This window comes from Anabrus simplex, chromosome 5 (genome assembly GCF_040414725.1).
Source record: "Anabrus simplex isolate iqAnaSimp1 chromosome 5, ASM4041472v1, whole genome shotgun sequence".
In the NCBI taxonomy this organism is placed as follows: Eukaryota; Metazoa; Arthropoda; class Insecta; order Orthoptera; family Tettigoniidae; genus Anabrus; species Anabrus simplex.
The window spans coordinates 342,367,486-342,392,219 of NC_090269.1; the positions used below are offsets into that span (position 1 = coordinate 342,367,486).

The following is a 24,734-nucleotide window of genomic DNA, read 5'->3' on the forward strand; positions in this document are numbered from 1 at the left end:
TGCATTCAATTCTTTCTTACTATTTTTATAGTATCTAGGATAGGAATGTTGGAGTACATATCTTTGATATCCAAAGTACGTATCATGTAGGTGTCAGTTTAGCTCAATGGTTTTTGTTCTGTTACAAAAGTCAAGAGACCGGGTGAGTTGGCCGTGCGGTTAGGAGCGTGCAGCTGTGAGCTTGCATCCGGGAGACAGTGGGTTCGAACCCCACCGTCGGCAGCCCTGAAGATGGTTTTCCGTGGTTTCACCATTTTCACACCAGGCAATTAAGGCAATTAAGGCCACAGACGCTTCCTTTCCATTCCTAAGCCTTTCCTATTTCACAGTCGCCAATAAAACTTGTGTCGGTGCGACATAAAGCAAAAAAAAAGTAAACAGTATTAATTAATGTGCATTGGGCTATTAAACTTACATTAAAAAAAAAAACCATTTTTTTAAAAAAAAAATCTTTGTAAAATTTTGCCATCTTATATTCTGGATTATTTCTGAAATTAACTATTGGTCTAATAAGAATTTCTTGCTTATGAACTTTTGGTAGCGCCCTTAAAGTAGGTATCTCTGGGCTCATGTTAATTACACAGTGTCGTTGGAGTCTAATAATAAAGTTACGTTAGTGAGAATTCGTTTTAAGTTTTTCTGCATAGATGATGCAGGATTTCTTTTTTTTACCAATTCAAAATTACTGCTCGTTAGAAAATTCTTAGTCTTTTCAAAATGATCTTGACTTTCTATCAACACTTATCAGCTTGATAGATAGATGCATTTCGTAACCATCGCATACATACAAGTTTTTACAACAATCTTGCAGTGATATCATCTGATAGCATCTAATCTAAGAGGCTACTTTCCTCTGATGGTAGAGGTTTGAATCTCGGTAAATCCCAGGTTGGAATTTTCAACTGAAAAATCACGTGGTGTTAGGAAAAGCATTCCATCTCAAGTTACTGGTCAAAACACAAAATGAGCCAGGGTGGCTCCAGTGACCCTAAAAATAATAAGAATAAGCAAAAGAAACTTAAGTCTACATATAATGAAATAGGACCAGGATAGCTGGAGTTTTAAAGAATGCATCACTTAGTAAGAAAAATAAAATAAAGTGCTGGGCTGAGTGGCTCAGATGGTTGAGGAGCTGGCCTTCTGATCCCAATTTGGAAGGTTTGATCCTGGCTCAGTCTGGTGGTATCTGACAGTGCTCAAATATGTCAGCATCGTGTTGTTAGATTTACTGGTACGTAAAAAAAAATCCTTCAGTAAACAAATATGCAAGTTTATTAGGACTGGACAATCAAAATCCTTGCAAATTATGTTTTGCAAAGTTTGAGAGTACCAAGAGTCTACAAAATAAAAACAACAAAATTAAAACAAAACAATTTATTTTTCTTTTATTTTTAGAACTACTTCTCTAGATTATGTTGTATCTTTTTCAGTCGATTAGCTTCTCGCTTCTTTTTGTCTGGCTTTGATCTCCTCTTAACAGGGCTTTGTTGTTGTAACTGCTGTTTTTGAGACAAAGTCTGTAGCTTGAAGAGTTTCTGTTTCACTACACTAGTTGGTTTCTTATCTCGAGAAGTTCTCTGACTGGTTGAATAGCAAACGTTGATTCGTCGTCCATTCATGAAGCTGTGGTGTAGAGTCAGGGATTTCTAAGGGAATAAGAAAAATAAAAAACATACTAAAATGTAAAGAAACACCAGTTTTATTTTTGTAGGTGGAAAATTAGTATAATGGACATACTACAACCAGGTAACACTATGAAAGAAGAACAATTTTGATGAAACAAATCCAAGGCTAATTCTATGAAGACAAACCAATTCCTCGAAATAAACTCCCAATTAGGTCGAGGTCAATGTGTATAGTACATATTGAAGATATTAAGATATTAAAATGACTAAAGAAACACCAGATAGATCTTAACCCACAACCTTCCGATTTCACATGGGATGCTCTTATCAGTTGAGTCGTGGTGGCCCAGGTCACATTTATCCCATCGTCGCCATAAGATCTGTCCGTGTTGGTGTGACGTTAAACACTAATGTACAATGCGGTCATGAAAATTAAATATTCATTAAACTAGTTCTTTCTTATTCACCGCCTACCAATGCTGGCACAATTTCATCCCTTTCTATTACTTTATATCATTGTAATTTATTATAATCTACTTTCCCAATGCAATTATTTTATTTTTAATGAAAGAAGGAATTAAAGGCATATGCCAACCAAACATGATCCCACCCTAGAATATGACTAAAACCCCTTGCTGCTGATTGCACACCAAGATGAAGGGCTCATTCTCTCTCTCATTGGATTGACCCCAAACTCTAATGCTCCTATTTTTTGGGTACAGGCTTATGGTAATCTCCATCAATCAATACTGATCTGCATTTAGGACAGCGCCAAGGTGGCAGATTGTTTTCCTACCCTTTTCTTAAATGATTGCAAAGAATTGGAAATTTATTGAACATCTCCCTTCCTTTATAGACATATAGAACTATGGAAAGGAACACCTAATAGGATAAACACAATGACGAATCAAAGTACAAAGGGAGAGCAACAGCCTTCTATTTAGTTTCCTTCTCTTATATTGATCTGCTTGTATGTTTGTTCTGTCTTCCTACAGTTCTAATAAGCTCACCAGACAACAAGATTAGTCACCCCAGGAGAAAGCATTACAAGCATCATTTAATACTGTGTAACTCTGTCTCTGAACTTAATAACCGCCTGGATTCGGTTAGGAGGCAAGTCCACAAAGTTGTGCAGGTATGTCACTTCCAGGTTAAGCCACTCGCTAAGGATTTGATTGCGCAATTCCACCAAATTGCAGGGATGCTGACGTCTGAGTTTTACCTACTGTTCCAACATGTCCCACAGATTTTCAAAGGGGTTCAAATCAGGGCAATCAAGATGTACGGTGGGAGAGATTTCATAAAACCAGTCACATATACATCCAGAATGTTTAAATAAACAGGCTGGTTCATGTTAGTGGTCACCTCAGCTAGTGGGCCCAATCCATGATATAAAAAACACCTCCAAAATATCACAGACCCACCTCTGGCTTGGACCTGACCTTGCACACATCCAGGATGAAATGCATCATTTGGCCTTCGGTGCACTCGACGACGTGCGTCACTGGAACACAGGCAAAAACGTGATTCGTCAGACCACGTTACATTCTGCCAGTCAGTCAGAGCTTGTTAAAAGAAGCATAGATATTGCAGGGAGGGTCTGTTTACTGCCCACCTGGCTGGACAGAGGGGAGTATGGGTATGGTTGCCATGGATATGTGGGCGGACCCACTGCTGTCCACTTGAAGTTGCCCGAACTTTCATCTCTTAGCAACGGCACTACAGTGGTTAGTTCCTCCTGCCTGTGCTAGCTGTCAGAATGCTGTCAAGTTCAATGATTTCTAGCCCACTGAAGACGTGCAGCTTTATGTGCCTGTGTGAGCAATGGCCTCTTGCAAGTGACCGACTACAACTGTTCATTGCATGCAGTTTTCGTCAGTGTTCTCTCGTTAACAGGTTGGGATGGACCTTCATTCAATGACTGCAGCAATTCCTGCCGGGTTTGGAAGTGATTTTTCATTCGCATGCCGTGAACTGCGTCTCCGGTCCCTTTCAGTCAGGATCTTTTTACGACCACAATTCTAACGTCGTGTTTCGTGGCCACGTGTAGTACACCACTGCTTTAGACATATTGAACAGTCCGCTGCAGAACACCAACAAATCCAGGAACTTCACGCACTGTATGGCCATGGGCACGATCAAACACGATTGTCCCTTTTTGCCAGTCTGTCACATCCTTGCATCTACTCATGTTGATGTACACTGTCCGCTTGAAACATCAATGTCTCACTGATCGCTACTGCCTTATGCTCACGTAGAGGCAGTGCGCTTGCGGTTGAGCATGGGACTTCTTCGTTGCGCCATCTGTATGGGCTTAACTATCCATCTGTGCGTGTGCACTAGGTTGAGCTTGTTAAAAGAAGCGTTCTGAAAGATGGTACAGGGAGGGTCTGTTTACTGCCCACCTGGCAGGGGAGTACAGGTATGGTTGCCATGGATTCGTGGTTAGCTCCTACTGCCTGTGCTAGCTGTCAGAATGCTGCTTCTAATATTAGGACTATAGAATTTTACCACCTGTATTCACCTTTATCTTCTTGTCTCCTCCCTGATCCCATCTCTATCTTATCTTATCCTATAATTCTTATATAAAACTGAAGATCTGTCAAGATACCCCCCCTCCCACCCCCCAATGAGTGTTCATGCTCATCCCCTCCTGATGAAGCTGAGAAGTAGAAACTAGCTCATCAGGTGCTGAGAAAAAATTGAGAACAACAGGACTGATAGAGACAGCCAATTTTTGTGAAGGTGACAGTAGGCAAAGATGTGGAAATTGCCCAAGTTCTTTTGTGTTTCCACAGTTTCAGGGCTAGGAGTGGTAGACCACCCTATAAAATGAGGAAAATAGAGAGGGGAAAAAAAAAAGAGACAAAAAATTTGCCGAATTATCAATATGGTCAAAAGCTTGATTCTCACATTTTTGCATAAAAAATTCTGATAAATAACATACATATTTTTAGTAATCCCCAACCAAAAAAGGCCTGCTGAGACCAGAAATGAACATGTAAGTACAAGTATACACATGCAAATTATGAAATGATAAAGAATAGTAGCTATTATCATTTGATGCTTTAGGCAATTTTCATTTGTTTCTGGTCCTGGAGGGAATATGGCCTGCTCATTTATTATTAAATAGAAATGAAGCATTACTTTCCTTTATTAAATGTTTATGCTTGAAGAACAAAAGTATAAGAAGTGTTGCTTCTAGAGTGAGCTCTCTTACTGTCGAGGTCGTACTATCCGAGGGTACCTCCAAAGAGTCCCCATCGGTTATTGTGTGCTTCTACAATTGTAGGGGGATAACCTTGGTTACCCTCTTCAATTGAAGATCCTCTGCGTGGTGAGGGGGACTAGTAGCTCCTTTCTTGCGATGCCGAATGGAGCCCTACTGGGTATGCGGGGCTCTGCCTGGGTGGACATTATATTTCCCTAGCTACTCGTGGGACCTACATGAATACCGTGGCCACCCAAAAACCAGAGAGCTCCTCTGGGGCCTCCGAGAGAAACACCAGTTCAACAATAACCGATGGGGACTCTTTGGAGGTACCCTCGGATAGTACGACCTCGACAGTAAGAGAGCTCACTCTAGAAGTGGGCAATCTTCTAGTCCAGAAGAAGAAGAAGAAGAAGAAGAAGAAGGAGGAGAAGAAGAAGAAGAAGAAGAAGAAGAAACAGCGCTCCGGCGCTGAGAAAAGGAGGTATAAGAAGGCTTTAAAGTCCCGGGAGCAGGCCAAAGAGGACCTAACTCCTGGAGCTGAGAGGCCTTCTACTGCCACGACAGCGACGACTGTGGGGGAATCCAATGGGCACAAGAGGCAGGACCCTGAAAAGGGCTCTGCTTCTACAGCAGAGAGGACTCCACCCACCAAGACGCCAGTGGGGAAATGACTTCTGTTGGGGGCAACCCCAGAAAAAGATCGGCAGGCCCACAAAAAACCCAAGGTAGAGTATGCCAGGATAGCTAAAGCTGGGATCAGGATGGCCATAGTGCCTGTAGGATATCCTGACCAGCAGCTAACTGAGAAAGAGGTGGAGTCTGTGGAGGAGGTTATCACCAATCTGACAGATGAGCTTCCAGAGCAGGGGCCCATTAAGCCTCAGTTCCTGGACTGCTATCTGTCGAGAAGTGCGGACATCATTATCGCAGAGAATGACGAGACTGTAGCATGGCTTTCTAGTCTTGTTACAGACATGCAACCGTGGGAAGGAGCCAGGCTCACAATTGTGGGCATGGATAAATTCCTTTCCTATAAGAGCGTCATGGTCTGGATACCAGGACAACCAAAGGACAACAACGTCCTTTTGGGAAGAATGGCACACCAGAACCATGGCTTAAATCCCAACAGCTGGAGAGTCTACGACCGCAAGGAGGAGAAGAGAGGTGTCCGACTTGTGGTCAGCATGGACTCCAGAGATGTGGAAAAAGTGGTGGGGAAGAAGATCTTCTGCGGGGTGCATGTTGCTACCTTCACCCTGGTGGAGGGCAAACGCGACAAGCAGAGGACTAACCCCACCACAGACAACACTGAGACTAGCAGGGGCGAAGAGCGGGAGCCTGGACAGAAGCCGGGGCCAGCCAAGCCTCAGGATTCATCGCGGGAGACAGAGCTGCACATTCCGGAGACCGCATATGGTATTGCATGAAAGTAAGGAATGATTACTTACATACAAGCAAACATACAACATTGTATAGCGGCCTCTAGGGCACTTATAAGAAGTATCCAGAAAGGCAGGTTTTCGGTTGCCCTGATTCAAGAACCCTGGCTTAGACAGGGGCATATCATGGGACTAAAATGTGCAGGCTTCACTCTATTCAGGGGAGTGGCGGAAGAGAAGCCTAGAGCATGTATACTAGTTAAGGATCATAACGCTTGGGCTATACCGGGCTTCATTACTAGCAGTTCTCCTGAGATATGAAGAGGGCGGACAGCCAAGAGACCTGGTTGTCTGTTCTGCATATTTCCCAGGAGACTCTGAATCTCCACCCCCGCCGGAGGAGTTCAAGAGACTGGTGATATACTGTAGAAAACAAGGACTTAACCTCATAGTAGGTTGTGACGCCAATGCTCATCACAGCATTTGGGGAAGTAAATACACAAACCGAAGGGGAGAGCATTTCATAGAATTTCTATGTACAATTGATCTTGAGATCATGAACATAGGTGATACCCCTACCTCCATCAATAATAGGAGTGAGGGGATCATAGATCTTACCCTGGGTTCCATGGGAATCATACAGGAATTTAAAGACTGGAAAGTTTTGTTGGAGCCTTCCTTGTCAGATCATAGACACATTGTGTTTCATATAGATGGCTCCTTCAAGATCCCATCTTACAGAAACCCTAGACAAACCAATTGGACGTCTTTTAGGGAGGACGTGAGGAGGGGACAGGAAGGAGGACCCTCAAATATAATTAAGAACAAAGAGGAGCTGGAGCTCAGTGTGAGCTTTCTCACACAGACACTTGTTAACTCTTATGAATTAAACTGCCCAGTCGTTAAGGCAAAAAGAGTAGCAGGAAGCTTCAAGTGGAACAGTTATCTTGAACACCTGAGGAGAAACACACGAAGGCTCTGGAATAAATACAGGGAACTTCAGGATCAAGAAAGTCTAGATTCTTATAAAGAATCACAAAGAAGGTACAAGTCACAAGTCAAAAAGACTTCTAAGAAATCTTGCAGACAGTTTTGTGACTCCATCGAGAGTCAACATGAAGCGGCAAGGCTTCATAAAATTCTAACCTTGGATGGAAGGGCAAGGCTGGGATCATTGGAGTCACCTTCAGGTGGATATACATCCACAGAGGGGGAGACCCTGAGCTTATTGCTTGATGCCCACTTTCCAGGTTCAATAGTCACAAATAGTGAAGTAGAATCGAGTGGATCCTTCAGACCCGATAGAAGTGGCTGGAAGGAAGCCGCAGAGATTGTTACCCCAAGAAGGGTGAAGTGGGCATTAGAATCTTTTGCTCCTTATAAAAGCCCAGGAATGGATGGGATCTTCCCAGCACTTCTCCAGGAAGCGGGTGCAGTTCTTATACCATACCTGGTCAGAATTTTTAGAGCCTGTCTCACTATGGGGTACGTGTACTCCTCGTGGCGTCAGGCGAAGGTAGTGTATATACCTAAATCCGGAAGGTCTTCATATGCTACACCTAAGGATTATAGACCCATTAGTCTAACGTCTTTTCTTCTTAAGACTTTGGAAAGACTGGTGGCTAGACATATCAGGAAGAAAGTATTAAGAGACTGTCCCCTGCATCCTCATCAACATGCATACCAACCAGGGAAGTCAGTTGAGACGGCACTACACCAGCTAGTTTCTAGGCTGGAGAGCGCCTTGGATCAGCAACAACTTGCTATGGTGGTATTCCTAGATATAGAAGGGGCCTTTAACTACACATCATTGGGCTCCATAGAACTTCGTGTAGAGAGAAGAGGAGTGAGCAGGATGCTCATAAAATGGATTATGGCCTCACTGCAGGGCCGTCAAGTTCTGTTTACCCTCAAGGCAGTAATGTTGAGAGCTAATATAGACAGGGGGTGTCCACAGGGAGGAGTAATATCACCAATATTACGGTGTCTGGTAGTGGATGAACTACTTACCAGGTTAAATGTTGGAGGAATTTACCCCCAAGGCTATGCAGATGACATTAGCCTGATGGCGGTGGGAAATTTCCCCAGTACGGTTTCAAAGCTCGTACAGAGCTCCCTACGTAGGGTGGAAAGATGGTGCCACGACACGGACTTGTTGTTACTTGTAATCGCGACAAGACGGAGCTCGTGGTATTTACCAGGAGGAGGAGGCTAGACGGACTGTCAAAGCCTTTCCTATTTGGGAAAAAATTAGTTAAGACAACCTCAGTTAAGTACCTTGGAGTAATCCTTGAGGCAAGACTGAGTTGGAAGGAACATATAGACGATAAGGTAGATAAGGCTCGCAAGATTATGTGGGCCTGTTGCAGGGTCGTTGGAAAGACTTGGGGCCTAGGACCTAAGATGGTCCAGTGGCTCTATATTTCTACTGTACGGCCCATGATCACCTTTGCAGCTTTAGTCTGGTGGCCAGGTTCGGAGAGTAAAACTGTGACCACCAAGTTAAACAGTGTCCAAAGACTTGCGTGTCTAGGAATAACAGGGGCAATGGATACCACACCATTAAGTGCAATGGAGACCATCCTAGGTCTTCGCCCCCTTACATTTATATGTTAAGGAAATACCAGGAATGAGTGCTTACCGCCTCTGGTCACTCGGAGGATGGTCCTTCAAGAATCCGAATAGAGGTCATGTTTTTATTCTTACAAGGCTTCACCAGACCTGCCCTATGACAATGATGATCGGGGACCTGATGAAGCCTAGTTTTAATTTGAATTATAAGTTCACAGTGGTTATACCCACAAGGGAGGAGTGGACCGCGGATGCTGGGGCCCGTCTTAGGTCTGGGGGCTGTACATGGTACACAGATGGCTCGCGGACAGAGACGGGCACAGATACCGGGGTCTGGGGACTTAAGACAAGGCTCTCCCTTCCCGTGGGTAAATATGCTACTGTTTTCCAGACCGAAGTATATGCAATACTGGCCTGTGCTGTATATATATATATATATATATATGGAACATGCCTGGACATAGAAGATGCATCACCATTTGCAGTGATAGCCAGGCAGCGTTAAAAGCACTATGTGCAGTTAGAACAACATCAAAAATGGTATGGGAATGCCGAAGGATGTTAGATCAGCAGTGTGAACTTAGCTCAGTTACCTTATTATGGGTCCCTGGGCACACAGGTATCAGTGGAAATGAAGAAGCTGACAAACTGGCGAAACAATGCTCAAAAGGTCCTTTCACAGGACCAAAGCCCTTCCTAGGAGTGTCACTCCGAAGCGTGAAACTGGTAATATCCCAGTGGACAAACCAGTCTCACTTAGACATTTGGAAGAGGCTAACCATAGCAAGGCAGGCACGTGAACTTATCAAAGGGCCTAGCCAAAATTATAAAAAGGTCCTAATAACTTTGAATAGGACCAGAATGCGAATGGTAGTCGGACTGTCGACAGGATACAATACCTTAGCGAGACACCTACACATCATGAAAATCAGTCAGGATCCGATGTGTAGAAGATGCGGTAGGGAGGAAGAGACCTCCGCGCATGTGTTGTGTCAGTGCGAGGCTCTTGCAAGCACTAGACATCGATATCTTGGCTCACATTTTGTGAGCCTGGAAGACATCAGGAATGCCAACATCCGGCCACTGGTACCCTTTATAGGAGCACCAGGGCTGGACTAGGCAAACCCGTTTAAGGGACACAAAGGGTCTTCACAGACCTACGTGTCGCAGGGCTCATCCATTCTAAAAAGTGTTATTTTCAACATTTAACATAATAACATCTTTGTGATATTGTCTAATGTCTGTAATATAATTATGTACTAGCTGATGATGGCCATGGAAGGCCGAAACCGGTACTAATGTAAATCCATTTACAATAAATAAGTATTGATAGGTGGAACACATTTCTTGTCTGTACAGTGGGTTACAGTAGTCGCGTCCTAGTTCATGAACCATGGGCAACGGCTGAGTGGCCTAGTACGAGTGGTCCCAAGAATCGGGATACCAGTTGCTATGGAATTGGAGTGGGCATCTCGGAAATATTCTGAGTCATGGCCCTCCTTGTGCTCAGGCAGCTAGGACTATACAATCCACCGGAGGTCCCTAACCCGTTAGAGGAGAGATCCTCACTTGGACTATGTGTAAGTAGGGTAGCATCCTGTTTCACAAATTTACTGAACTCAGAACATTTTAAGCAAGTCTCGGACCTATGGGAGTAATGGAGTCCCACTCCCATTTGACAGGTGAGGGACTCCTTGGAAACGGCAAACCAAATGGAATTCAATGGGGAGCTATCAATATTAATGGGACTTATGGAAGAAAGAAAGTAGAATTGGCTGAGTCAGCAAAGAGAATGCCTCTGGATGTGCTAGGAGTAAATGCTATTCGGGTAAGGGGAGATAACAAGGAAGAGATAGGAGATTATAAAGTGTACTTAATGGGAAGATTTTATTGTTGATGATGATGACGATGATATGGTTTTAATGACGAAGATGGTTTTGGTTCTATGTAAACTTGGTCAAAACTTCTATGTTGTTATTTATTCCCTGTGTAAGTACTGATAACTAGTGTTGGCTACTGAATGTATGATTCGAAGCAGTGTATCGATTCATCCAAGTGTCCGAGTGAATCGATTCACAGGAACGGCGAGCTCACGGCACATGATTCAGCTTACTCCCAGCGGACAGTGCTGAGTGGCGCACTCACTGGACGTTGACGGGGAGCCGAGCTTCCGCTGCAGCGAGACAGTGAATCAGTGAATCATGGCACATCGAAAGAATCGTGAACGACCGCGGCTCAGTGAGACACATGATACACACGGCTCCTTATCGGCTCACTGGACACGCGGCGAGCCGAGCTTCCGCTGCAGCGAGACATACAGTGAGCCATGGCACATCGAAAGAATCGTGAACGACCGCGGCTCAGTGAGACACAAGATACACACGGCTCCTTGGCTCACTGCAGCGAGACATACAGTGAGCCATGCTACACTGAAATAATCGTATGCTATAATGGACTCTCGAGCTCAGCTCATTTGAAAATAATACCCATTTGCATTCACTGTCCTCTTCTTACAGGGAGGTTTAAATAATAGATGGATTTATTTGCAGTGTTAAAAAGGTAGTCACAACATAATTCTGAAGTAGCTAGTAAGTAGGTAGGCTATTAGGTTATACTGTTTATTAGTTTAATGAATCTTAGTATTATAACTTAGTTGACATTTGACAATTAAACTCGACTCTAGCCTGCCCTATGACTATGAGTCATGCTCATGACCACTCAAACGTCCCTGTTTTATATTGGGAAGAATGGCTCAGTATTCTCTCAGTTCATATGTCACATCGTTGCACAATACTTCAATCATATGTGGACAGACGCAATAACAGTATGTTGAATCAGAAAACCAGCGGGCTACTGTACATCTCGGGTAGCCTATACAAAATATGACTATGAAAAAAAAATCCTCAGCTGATAGAAAAATATTTTTAAAAAATGACTGAGCGAGTTGTCGTGCGGTTAATATCGTGTGGCTATGCGCTTGCATTCGGGGGATGGTGGGTTGGAATCCCACCGTCGGCAGCCGTTAAGATGGTTTTTCCGTAGTTTCCCCATTTTCTCACCAGGAAATGCTGGGACTGTACCTTAATTCAGGTCATGGCTGCTACCTTCCTAATCCTAACCTTTCCCACCCTGCGTCACCGGAAACCTTCGATGTATTAGAGTAACTAGCATTTTTTCTAAGAAAGGAGTTCATAGTATGAAGACCAGATGGCAGCTGCGAACGCAGATTTCTGAACATTGACCATAAAATAATCCAGGTCGGTTTATAAAAAAACTTGTTTGGTTTAATCGTATTAGAGTAACTAGCATTTTTTCTAAGAAAGGAGTTCAGAGTATGGAGACCAGATGGCAGCTGCGAGCACTGAATGCTGTTGCTGCTGTCTTACCAGCACATACTACACAGATGCAGTAGGAGCGGTGACCAATGAGCAGTGAATCGGATCACTGTATCGATTCAGTAACGTGAACGGAATCAAATGAATCGATTCAGTAAAATGAATCGAATGTCCCATCACTACTGATAACCTGTATTTATGTTTTGACTGTAGCAGTGCAAGTAACCAATTATTAAGGTCAGCGATTTAATGGGGACATCTACTTCACATTCTTTTCTACATGTTCTAAATACAGTATAGAGTTTTTTGGTGGTACGTTTTCTCGCTTCATGTCCAAATTTTTCAGTCCCTTCAGAAACGTACACACAAGGTTCCACTATATAATCATTTAGATACTGGCAGTATAATGCATACCTCGAAGGAAGGCTGGTCAGCAAATTCTACATAAGCATATCCTTGAGGTTTATTTTCCTTGTTCAAGGGAAATCTCACATCTAGAATGATCCCAATATTTTTGAAGTGCCTCCTCACATCTTCATCTTTGGATCTGCAACATACATCAATATAAAGAAAACAAAACATATATATGTGGGATTTATTTAGAGGAAAAGCAATGATCAAATTAGAAATACATGAGAAAATAACTACTTAAAGACACAAAATACTATTACAATAACAAAATAACTTCATATCTTCATATCAGTCTCTCTTTGGTCTCTACACATGTCAAAGCACTTCTTACTTGTTATTTCAGAGTTTGTATAATTTCCAGCACCTACTGGATAGTACTCCCACACTCGACCATTCTACATGTCATCTGACCCAGATGACTGGTACCCTTCCAACCAGGGTTTCGTGAATTCGACGCATGTGGATGTCTTCTTTGGACCCTCACAATCACCCTCTCTCATAGGACATCATAAGTGTTGTCTTTCTTTTTAAAGTACTCTGCTCTTCATTTTGATACGCAGACCAGCTTGAGTTCGCTTTAGAGCAACCAAATCATCTAGCTGATACGGAATGTGCAGGTCTTCAAGGTCAGTTGAACATTTCTTCATTCTCTCTTCAAATTTTCAGGATGTGACTCATTGCTTGTTCTTGCAGGTGATCTCCCTGCTCCTCAAAGTTCTCTACTAGTTCTTAGTTGATGAATTCATTTATTCTGATGTCAGTTTTATTGCGTATTCTTTTTTCCTTGCAATTTGCTTTACGCCTCACCGATACAGATAGGCCATATGGCGACGATGGGGTAGGAAAGGGGCTAGGAGTGGGAAGGAAGTGACCCTGGCCTTAATTAAGGTACAGCCCCAGCATTTGCCTGGTGTAATAATAGGAAACCACATAAAACCATCTTCAGGGCTGCCGACGGAGGGATTCGAACCCACTATCATCCAAATGCAAGCCGATAGCTATGTGACCCAACGCACAGCCACCTGCTCGGTTTGAAAGAAGAGTTCTCGACTTACGCTCATAAATGATACATTTGCAGTGATAAATTCCAGGACATTCAATTCATACCTGTGGTGTTTCTATTCTTGTGAGGCATAAAATATACTGGGTTAAACTTACCATCAGGAAGTTTTGAAGGAGACCTCATACCATGTTGAATACACCGGTTCTCGTCTGATCACCACAGTTAAGCAACATTGGGTGTGGTTAGTACTTGGATGGGTGACCACTTGGGAACACCACATGACGTTGGCGCAATTGCCTATAGGGGCTGCCTGGCCAAGGCATTAAAGGTGTCCTTGGTTCATCCGGAAAGATGTGGGTTCGAATCCCCGTCAAGAAGTTGAAAAATTTAAGAAAAGAGATTTCCACTTTCGGAGGTGCACATGGCCCTGAGGTCCACTCATCTATACAAAGAGTACATTTTAATTCCTGGGGGCAAAGGTGGAGCTGTGTGGAGCTGACCACTTTACCCCACCAAGTGCCGAGATTACACATAGTGGAAGCCTTTACTTTCCACCCCTCGAAGGGCCTTCATGGCCTGTATGGAGATGACTAATTTGCTCGGATGTTTACTGGTATTTGTATGAAGTTCCGTTTAATAAGGAGGATTGAACATGCTTAAGACTGGTTTCTTGCAAAGTGTTTCCTTCAATTTTGTGAATGTACCTCTCTGTTCTTTCTCAAACTTAAATTCGGCATCATTCTTCAGCAAGTTGCTTAGTGGTCTTACTATTACAGAACAGTTCCGGATGCACTTTCTGAAGTACCCAGAGAGGCCTATGAAACTTTGGAAGTTGTTGGCTCCGGGAAGTTCACGACAGCAGCAGCTTTCTCCGGCAAAGGACAGATTTTGTCATTCTCGACTAGATGTCTTAAAAATTTAATAGTAGTATTAAAGAAGTTACATTTCTTCTTATTCAGTACCAGCCTGTATGTTTTAGCTGCATCCAACACCAGCTTCAAACTCTATAATGTTTCATTGTTGTCTTTGGCGGGAATTATGATGTCATATAGATCAATGCCATTCCTTGCACCACCGGGGGAGGGAATGGATAGGAGAATTACATAAACCAAAAGGTGTCTTCGTGAATTGGTAATGACCAGCGTGTGTTACAAATGACGTGCATTCTCTACCTTCTTCCTCAAAAGAAATGTCAAAAAATCCATTCTTTAAATCCAGAGTGCTAAATGCAAGTGATCTTTGTAACTTATCCAACAGATCTTCTATAAGCAGCAAGGGATATTGATATTTTACAACACTTTTGTTAATTCTGAGATAATGCATTCTTTGGGCGAACCGTCTTTCTTCTTTACCACCACAGCTTGGCGAGTATATTCTGATGAACTGGGCTCAATGATTCCCTGCTACAACCACTCTTCCACTTGATTGTCAACAACAGATCTCTCAAGCAGTGACGAACACCTTCGTCTGATGAAAATTGTTTTTTCTTTTGTAATATAAATAATATAATATTTTTGACTCAGTTAATTCATAACTTAAGTTGTTCAGTCTGCCAAAACTAATTTTGAAAAAATAGATAGTATATAAATCTATCTATTCAAAATTAGTTTACGCCACAAATGGAGCACTTTAATCGGTCATATACATTAAAGTCTAATAGTATTAAATAGAGTCAGCTTTTCAGCTTCTTCTTCTTCTTCTTCCGCTCCCAAAACTCCTTCATTCTGTCGGAACTGGCTGCCCTCTGGTAGTAATGGTGTACTTCCTTCGTTCAAATGTTATGAGTTTGAATCGTAAGTATTTATTCCTTAGAATCTTCTTCTCTTCAATGCCTTGAATTTGGAGCATTGATAAATTTAATTCTTCTAAATCATTCATGATCTCTGTGAACCAAGTGTTCCTTGTTACGGTGTCGTAATAGGCGGAGAAGTGATACTCTGACATGGCGCATAGGGGGTTCCTCACCGGTATACCGGAGGACTTGAGCTAAATAAAATAGCTTTCGTGGACCAAACACACACTTCACAACCTCATTAATCACCAATTCATACCTCACCAATCACCTTTTCAGATCACATCTGGAATTGTAAACCCTGACCTTGGTCAGAAACATTTTGATTGTAATGATCAGACAATCAGCCAATTATGAAGAGTCTTCTAACATTTATATTATTAAAAAAAAAAAAGTTAGTCTAGAATGTAAGTTAGTGTATACTGTATCTGTAGTAAATTCTCTGAATTTACCCAGCGTCATCACCAATCAAGAAGTTTTTAGCAGGTTATTCATTGTCACTAAAAATATATGAGTATGTTTCATTTAATTCAATTCCATAGTTTATTTCATCAATACCCAAAAATACATTATAAGATGAAGAAGCAGCACCAACCCCCATCTCTTACCAGTATAATGAACCAATGCGCATATATTCCCATCGCCCCACCTACTTCCGCTCCCCTTTCCACGAAACAGTTATTGCCAACAAAATTTCTCCTTCCCCCCCACCAATCAGCTACAAAGATCAAGACTGGAAATAAACAACTGTTAGTAGTCCAAACAAAAGTTGGTGAGGTAACTGACGACAGTAGCTAAGACAAGTACTGGAAAATGTCCATAATTTATCAAAGTGACAGTAAAGGACTATACTGTACCTTCATTATTTGCACAAATTTGTTCATAAAATTATGAATTCATAGTCACTGATTTGTTTATGCAATGTACTGTACATATATGCACATGACAAAGTGATATGATAGAATCTGAGAATGTTCTTGTAGTATGGAACAAGTAATTCTTTGTTAATAGTGTGTATTTTTTACAGGCATGTTATAGTGTTATACACATTATATTTTGAATAGGTGATTGAAATATCTCTGGCATATCCCTGCTTTCCATAGCTGATAAAATATTTGCTAGAATTCTGTTGAATTGTCTCCAAATAGTTTCTGAGAAGGTACTTCCTGAATCCCAATGTGGGTTCCATCCCTCAAGAGGTTCTGCTAATAGGATCTTCTGTGGACGACAACTCCAGTGCAGAACAACAAAAGCCTTGGCCTTTTGTGTTCTAAGATCTGGAAAAGGCCTTTGATACAATGCCTAGAGGAGCAATGTAGATGGTTTTAAGACGATTTGGTTGCCTGAAACACTTTCTTGTATCGAGACAGGCACTCCACCATAATATGCTTGGACAAATGTTGTACCAAAATGAAATTTCAGAAGAATTTTCCATCATTAATGGGCTTAAGCAAGGCTATGTACTCGCACCAACACTCTTTGCCTTATACCTGGCAGCCATACTCTACGAAACATTGTCTGAGAAGAACACAGGTGTGGAACTTCAGTAAAGGCTTCATGGAGGGCTATTCAATCAGGTCACACTCCAATCAGAAAGACTTACTAGTCTCACCCATGTAGCTGAACTGCAATAAGCAGATGACAATGCTTCTCCAGCTCATACACCTGGCGAGCTGCAAATATTAGTTAACTGTTTCACTTGGGTATATGAACGATTTGGCATAACCATCAACATTCCTGAAACAAACATACCTGCACAGCCAGCTCCTGGAACTGCCTTTCCTGATTTCAGTATTTCTATCTCTGGTATGCCTCTAGAACAAGTAGATAATTTCCTCTATCTAGGAAATATTCTCTCTGGTAACTGCTCAACGGAAGAGGACATTGAGAACAGAATACATGTTGCCCATATAGCTTTAGGGCGTCTTACACATCAGGTCTTCCTGAATAAATATCTAAGAATATATAAAAAAATTGATGGTGTATAGAGCAGTTGTCATCTCCGTCCTGCTGTATGGATGTGAAACCTGGACTCTACATTGCCGTGATAGGAAGAAACTAGAACGCTTCCATCGACAGCTCAGAATATTATGAACATCAAATGAGTAGACTACATTCCAAACACAACAGTTCTAGAGAGGGCAAAGATGAACGGTATAGAGGCCACCATCGTTGGTCACCAACTAAGATGGATTGGACATGCCCATAGCATGAATGATGACAGACTTCTTCAAAAAGTTCTGTACAGTGATATCAATACAAGCAGGAGACCCCATGGAGTCCCCCTGAAACGCTATAAAGATCAGATTAAGAAGATCTTCAAGGAGCACTGACATTGATTGAAGTAGTTAGTATATCAATGCAGAAGACCGCACTCACTGGCGCACAACCACTGCAGCTGCTGTTGCACAATTTAAGCTTGAACATCATTAGACAGGAAGTAGAAAAATGTCACATGCGTAAACGTCAGGCTCAACCATGACTTCAACCCTCTGTAAGATGCAACCAATGTGGTCGTATTTTTCAAGGCAGGATTGGACTCCTTAGCCATCAAAGGCATCATCACCCCTAAATTCAAGTATTGGAAGAATCGCAGAAGAAATATGAACACTGGTTTATGAGTATCCACCGCCGATTATATTTTGAAACTTGTGTGCTTGACAGACTGAAAATCTTGTGCGTTACATTAACTAAGTCAACATTGGAAAGCATGGCTTCCTTCTTAATAAAGAAATCATTGTTTCCTTACACTTACAGTACTGAGCAATTTGTGTAGCTCCGCATTGGTTGTCTTTATATCAAACTTTTCTTTCAGTATTTCTCGTAATTTACACCATGATGAAATTCCTATTTCACTCTGAATGGAAAGGTTAGCCAGACCCTGTCATTGATTTCCTGTGAACATTAGCATCTGCATTTTATCCCAGCCCATTATTTCAACAACTCATACCATTAGCGCAAATGAATGTCTTTGCTGACGTGGTGTGTATTAAGGACTAATATCCACGTACATTTTTCATGCTTTATTCTCTGTGTCAGCAAGTTTGTAATTATCACAACTGTTACTACCTTGTTTGATGTCATCATTGCATCGTCCTTGTGTTCAATTCCACCATCTTCAAATAAACTCAAGTTTCAGAGGTGATCAAGGATTCGTTGCATTAACTCACTGTAAATCCCTTCATAACTAAGATACAGGATGTTACTTATTCCAATCGAATCATATTCTTAAAGTTGTCTTTCACAAAACTAATTTTTATTATTATAGTCATCAGATTCTTCAGAATGTGAGAATCCACTAAATTCTCTGAGTGTCATTGATAAAGCCTCTCCCCTCCATTGCCATAAACTAACACTGCTACTACACAAGGACGAGGACGGCAGAGATAGAAACAAACTCGTAAACATCGGAACAAGAACAAATTGGACAGGGTTACAGGTCGTACACCAAACATCCCAACTTTACGATTTCCGAATAGAATTTGTATAACCGAACAATTGGATAGTGGTCGTACTCCAAATTATCTAACTTAACGAAACCTGAATAATTTGACCAACAATAAACATTACCGGACAGTAACGAGATACAAACAAGAAAGGTCTAGCAAAAGAAAGAACATTATACAACCAAGACAAGTTTGCAAGAGCATCATGCTAAAAACCGTCGAATTTAATAAATAACCAGTGCAGTGACATAGAATGAAACCAAAGACTTTCTAATTCAAAAAATAGTTTTTTAATCTTTAACTAACAACTGCCACCCCCCCCCCCCTTTCATGTATTCCCTCCCTCCTCCACCATCTAATTGTTCCTTACTAACATAATTTTTAATCTTAATTATGGAATTGCTTTATGCTATTTTTTTACCTAAGCATTATGTGAAACAGCTTATGATGATTGCTAAGCAATCAAAACATGTACTGTAAGTTTTAATGACAAAAATTTAGCCGAAGTCTAAATTTTAAAAAATAAAAAAAAGAAGGAAAGTATTGATCAGGTGGAACCTTTTTCATTAGTTAACTTGAGTTCAAACGATATCGTGAAATTAACATCAGAGTTCACCGGTGTGCCAACTTCGAGTGTTTACAGTGGGCGGAAAGACTTCTAGTACCGGTCATGTTACCACACCGGGTAAAAAGAGGCCATGTGTTAGAAGTGTTTTGGACATGGAGTGCGATGAATTTGTACATTCTGCTATACAGAGAAAAGCAATGGATCCCCTACAATTAACAAAGTGTTAATGGCTGTAAATTCTGATCCTGAACTCCCAGATTTTAAAAACTGCTCCCTTCACACACTATTGAAAGAAATAAGCTTCGAGTTCATCAGTAGAACAATTAGAAATAGGAAAGGATTTCCACCTATCAATACTTCATCACATAGATATGTATGCATGGTTCAGCTGAAGATGACCTTATGTAAAGGGTCAAAACCGGTCCTGTAGCATAATAAGTGCAATAAACAAGTATTGATAGGTGGAAATCCTTTCCTATTTCTAATTGTGTAATCCGTCAATACGGAAATGAAGATTATAGATTACGATTCATCAGTAGAAATCGAAGAAGTGTCACAGTGGACAGAGATGATATTATATTGTGGCATACGTGTTATCCCCGCAACGTAAGAGAATTTCGACGAGACGTGGAGTAATACCAATATCAATGGTCCATTATTGGACATTATAAATTTTCCAGCTAACTCATTCCTGGTGGCCAGCATTTTGCCCCCGTGTGCTAGGCTGGGCTCATCAGCTGGTACCTAGCACACCTACCAAGACGCTGGCTAGTGCATACCATGGAGGCCACTGCGTAGGCTAATTGTAGCCACTGGCAGTGCCAATGCACTATGAGAGACTTTGTCTCACTATCAAAAATTGATGCCTGCTTGGCCATGATGATATAGATGTTGATTCCCATAGGGAATTTGAAATATCTGTTCCGAATGAGTAAATTTATAATACCAACATCTATATCTATATCATCTATATCATGAGGCATGGATTAACGAAGGGAACCCAACATCAAAGGCATGGCAAGACACTACCGTGAAGTCGAAGAAACAGGCATTTCTTTCGCGTTTAAGCACACGGCTAAATAATCCAATAGGGAGGGGTAAGCGACTGATATTGTTACACATTGGAAGTGATGATGGTTTAGTGGAGGGTGGTGATCTTGTGCTTAAGTCTAAGAAAAATGGAGACTATCACAATGAAATAACTGGTGACTTATTTAAATTGTGGTTTGAAAAATATTACCAAAGCTGATGCCTGGTACTGTTATCATGTTAGACAACACTCCTTATCACAGTGAGAAGTTAGAACACACCCCGAACAAATCTGGAAGAAAGCTGAAGTAATTTCTTGGCTGAGAAGTAAAAACGTAACATGTGACGAAGGACTTGTTAAAATCGAATTGCTGGAATTGCTGAAAAGTCACAGGTCTCGGTTCGAGAAATATGTAATAGATGACTTAGCTGTACAAGAGGGGCACACTGTACTCAGAGTGAGTAATTTTCCCTCCCTGATTTTTAGAACGAAAATTTGAATTATTTTTTTTGCATACTTCCCCCCCTTTTTTATCTACGGTTTCTACCAGTTGCGAACCGTGGACTTATCTCATCTTCGAGTTTCATGCCGATGTACAGAAATCAGGAACTAGTTTAGAAATTCCAGTTCATGTTTCCTATACTACGAGAGGAGAAAGTGACTGATTACTGAACATTCCAGCACCCAGGGCCAGAACACTCCTGTGACTGCTAGCCATAACTTGTCCTTGTTATCAGCTGTGACTCAAAGAATACAGTAATCGCTTTCAACAGTGTTTTTACGTGTGAATTGTTGTGCGAAGTGTTTGTTAGTGACGTGATGGGAAAGAAAAACATTAGTTATGCAGCACAATTTAAATTTAAACTCTGAACATGGACGAGAGTGTACTCATTCTTCCCGCAGATAAAGGGAACGCCACTGACATCATGGCTACTAATGATTACACTGCGAAGATGTCGGAGATTTTGGACCCAGAAACCTACCGCAGACTACCGAAAGATCCAACCAATCGGATTCTTCGTAACACCAACAGCCTTATTAAGGCCTCTTCATTGCCAGACAGTGTGAAGAGGGAAACCTCCAGAAGTGAAGCTCTACCTCCGAGGCTATATGGCTTACCCAAGATACATAAGGACAACGTACCTCTACAGCCCATTGTAAGTGCTATTGGATCACCGAACTACGATATTGCTAAACGTCTGGCCACCTTACTACAACCTTACATCGGTAGCACACAGTCGTACGTCAGAGACTCAGGCCACTTCATAGAAAAACTGAATAACATTCAGCTAGAAGCCGAAGACCTGCTTGTCAGCTTTGACGTGGTCTCACTCTTCACTAAGGTACCTGTGAATGAGGCCATGGACCACATCGCTCGGATTTTTCCCGAGGACATTACCAACTTGTTCAACCACTGCCTCACGACAAGCTATAGTCTGTGGAATGGCAATTTCTATGAACAAGTGGACAGCGTCACCATGGGCAGTCCTCTGAGTCCGGTGATAGCAAATTTCTATATGGAAACGCAGCATTGCCACACGACTGAAGGAGCATAACAGACATAGCCGACTGGGACAGACATCTAGATCATCAGTCGCTGAATACTCGCTGCTAGCAGGCCATGACATACGCACAGCAACACCGAAGTACTGTCAACTACTCTGTCTTATCACGCCCGGCTACAGAGGGAAGCCATTGAAATCCTAAAGAACACCAACAGCTTCAACCGTAAGGAGGAATCTGAACGGGTAAACAAAGTCTGGTTTCCAGTCTTGAAAGCTCTAACCCTGAAGGACACGATAGCCGCGGCAGACCAGAAGAAAGCAACGGGTGATCAGCTGCCTGTCTCCGCCAAGGCAGGTCAGTGTACATCGGGCTCCCTAACGCTTCAACCATTGGCCGAAGAACAGCCAATCAGCAACCGCCTTCCACCATAGCGGCCAATAGGCGAGCAGCGCACCGTATCCTGCAATATATAAGTAGGTGGAATTACACCAGCACTTCATTCCACTGAGAGCTTAGCTGCTATCGAAGTCAGCCGGAACCCTTGACAATGCCGAACGCAGTCTTCGGTGAAATGTTGGGACATTCACTCGCTCCTGGACCACGGCCTACAAGCCTGGAAAACGCTGACATGATTTGAAACGCCGGCCGTGAAAGCCTCAATTGCTACACAATTTAAATTGTCTGTAATAGAATTTCGTGAAAATAACAGCAATTGTGCTGCATCTTGTGAATTCTCCATAGCACTATCACATGTGTGTTACTGGCAGAAGCAGAAAGAAGAATTAGTGTGCCAAGAGAACAACTTTATAATTTCGGGGACCAAAAACTAAGAAACATCAAGAAATTTAAAAGGAAGTTGTTTCTTGAGTAAATCAATTGAAAAATGATTGCTTTCCAGTTTCCCACAAGATGCTCCAGTTAAAAGCTGTAGATGTAGCAAAAACCTTAAAAATTCCTGATTTTAAAGCAAGCTTTGTCAGTTCATGAAAAGAAACAATCTTTCTCATTGAAGAAGGACATCTCTATGTCAGCGACTTCCAAAGAACCACAGTGAAAAAATTTGTGCAGTTCCATAGATTTGTAATTAGGAAGCGGCGGCGCAAGTACAATTCCCTGCTATCGCAAATCGGAAATGCAAATGAAACTCGGATTTTCTTTGATATGCCAAGAAACACGAAAATTACCAAAAAGGGAGCATCCAGCATAGTCATGAAGACTACTGGGGCAGAAAAGCTTTGCTGCACAGTTATGCTGGCTGTTACTGCAGACGGGCAAAAACTTCCTCCCTATTTAATTTTCAAGCGAAAAACAATTCCTAAAGGGACATTTCCTTCCGGTGTGCACATTCGTGTCCAGGAGGAAGGATGGATGGTGGCAGATTGCTTAAACTACAGGTCTCTTCTGGTTTTGGACAGTTTCCTTGGCCATCTTGTTGATGATGTTCACCAATAAATGGTCAACCAGAAGACTGAGGCAATAATTCCTGGTGGCTTGACGTCAGCCTTGGAGCCTCTTGTTGTAAGCGTCAACAAGCCATTCAAAGACAATGTGCGGCAGGTATATTCTGAATGGATGTTGGGAGGTTCTCATACTCTGACGCCTACTAGGAAGATCAAGAGGCCTTCACGAGAATTTATATGTGAGTGAATTGTTCGTGCAATGGGACTGATTTCACAAGACATTATTGTGAAAAGTTTCAAGAAAACTGGCATTTCCAATGAACTAATGGAACTGAAAATGACTGCACCTGGGAGTGATTCATCGCAGACGACTTAGGAAGAAAGCGACGATAAATGACAAGGTAAGCCTATTTCTTTGAAGTGAAATACATTTTAGCATTTTTACAGATTTTACCCTAATACAGTATTCTAATTTATTTCAGGTATATGGCTCCTATCTTCAGCGAATTCTCACGTGACATTAAAGGAGTACGTTTTTTGTATAATTATTGTTAAGGAACGTATTACTGCCTTCGATTTTTTATTAAAATTAATGTGTTATACATATCTTTGTATATTTTGTACTATTTTAGGCCTAAATAAATTTCATAACTTAAAGTAATTACCGTTCATTTTTTTCATTTCCATTTTAAATTTAGATTCACATAATTTTTCCTCCCCGTTTTTTAGGTTGAAAAAAAAAAAAAAAAAGAAACCGGGGGGGGGGGGGGAGAATTACACGAGTAAATACGGTATGTTGTCAGCCTTAAAACCACTTTCAAACTTTGTGACCTGAGTAAATATCTTGATACAGTATTTCGTGAGGTGACAGCTGATGAATGGCATTCCTATCTTCAGCATGTATGGTGCGCGAAGAGAAAAAGAAGTGGGACCTGGTAAGTGCTATAGATACCTTAAATGAAAAAATGGTTATCGATTTAGGAGAAGATTCTAGTGATGCAAGCGACAGCGAATCGTCTGATCTACAAGGAAATGAGCCTCTTGCAAGTTCGGATTAATGAAATAATGAAATGTCACGTAAGTAGGCATACTTTTAAATTTTCATGACAAATACATTTTATAGCAATGATGATTTATTTTTGTTACCGTTTCTCAAATATAGTCATATGTCTACATTTTCATTTAAGTTCATAATGACATAAAGAGCAGGCAGTGAGACACGTGGGTATGCGGAGTGATACAAAATGTTTGTTTATGTCTACTTCATTCTTTTGTTGGAAATAGTTTAACCTTTCCCCATGGACTATCTGACTCACTGTCTGGCAAAACCTAGAGTAATAATTTGCTTGTCATGTATAGTTGTGGAGTACCTTCATAAATTATTTATTCTGTAAAAAGCACTTAAGATATCGCTTTCAAATTTTGTAACAATGGAAAATACACTATAGTTATTC

General features: G+C 41.6%; 1 protein-coding gene and 1 pseudogene across 2 annotated transcripts in view; one reads left to right on the forward strand and one right to left on the reverse strand.

Moving 5' to 3' along the window:
- Window positions 1–1,359: 1,359 nt before the first annotated feature.
- LOC136874088 (uncharacterized) overlaps window positions 1,360–24,734 on the reverse strand; it is a 149,262-nt gene continuing 125,887 nt past the window's right edge. For both annotated transcript variants that reach the window (XM_068227654.1, XM_068227655.1), the window contains exons 9-10: window positions 12,539–12,671; window positions 1,360–1,646 (exon numbers count right to left, since the gene is read on the reverse strand). In XM_068227654.1, coding sequence (XP_068083755.1) covers window positions 1,398–1,646; window positions 12,539–12,671 — 382 coding nt within the window. In that variant the 3' untranslated portion in view covers window positions 1,360–1,397. The remainder of the gene's footprint in view (window positions 1,647–12,538; window positions 12,672–24,734) is intronic.
- On the forward strand, window positions 13,710–13,829 carry LOC136875188 (5S ribosomal RNA; annotated as a pseudogene).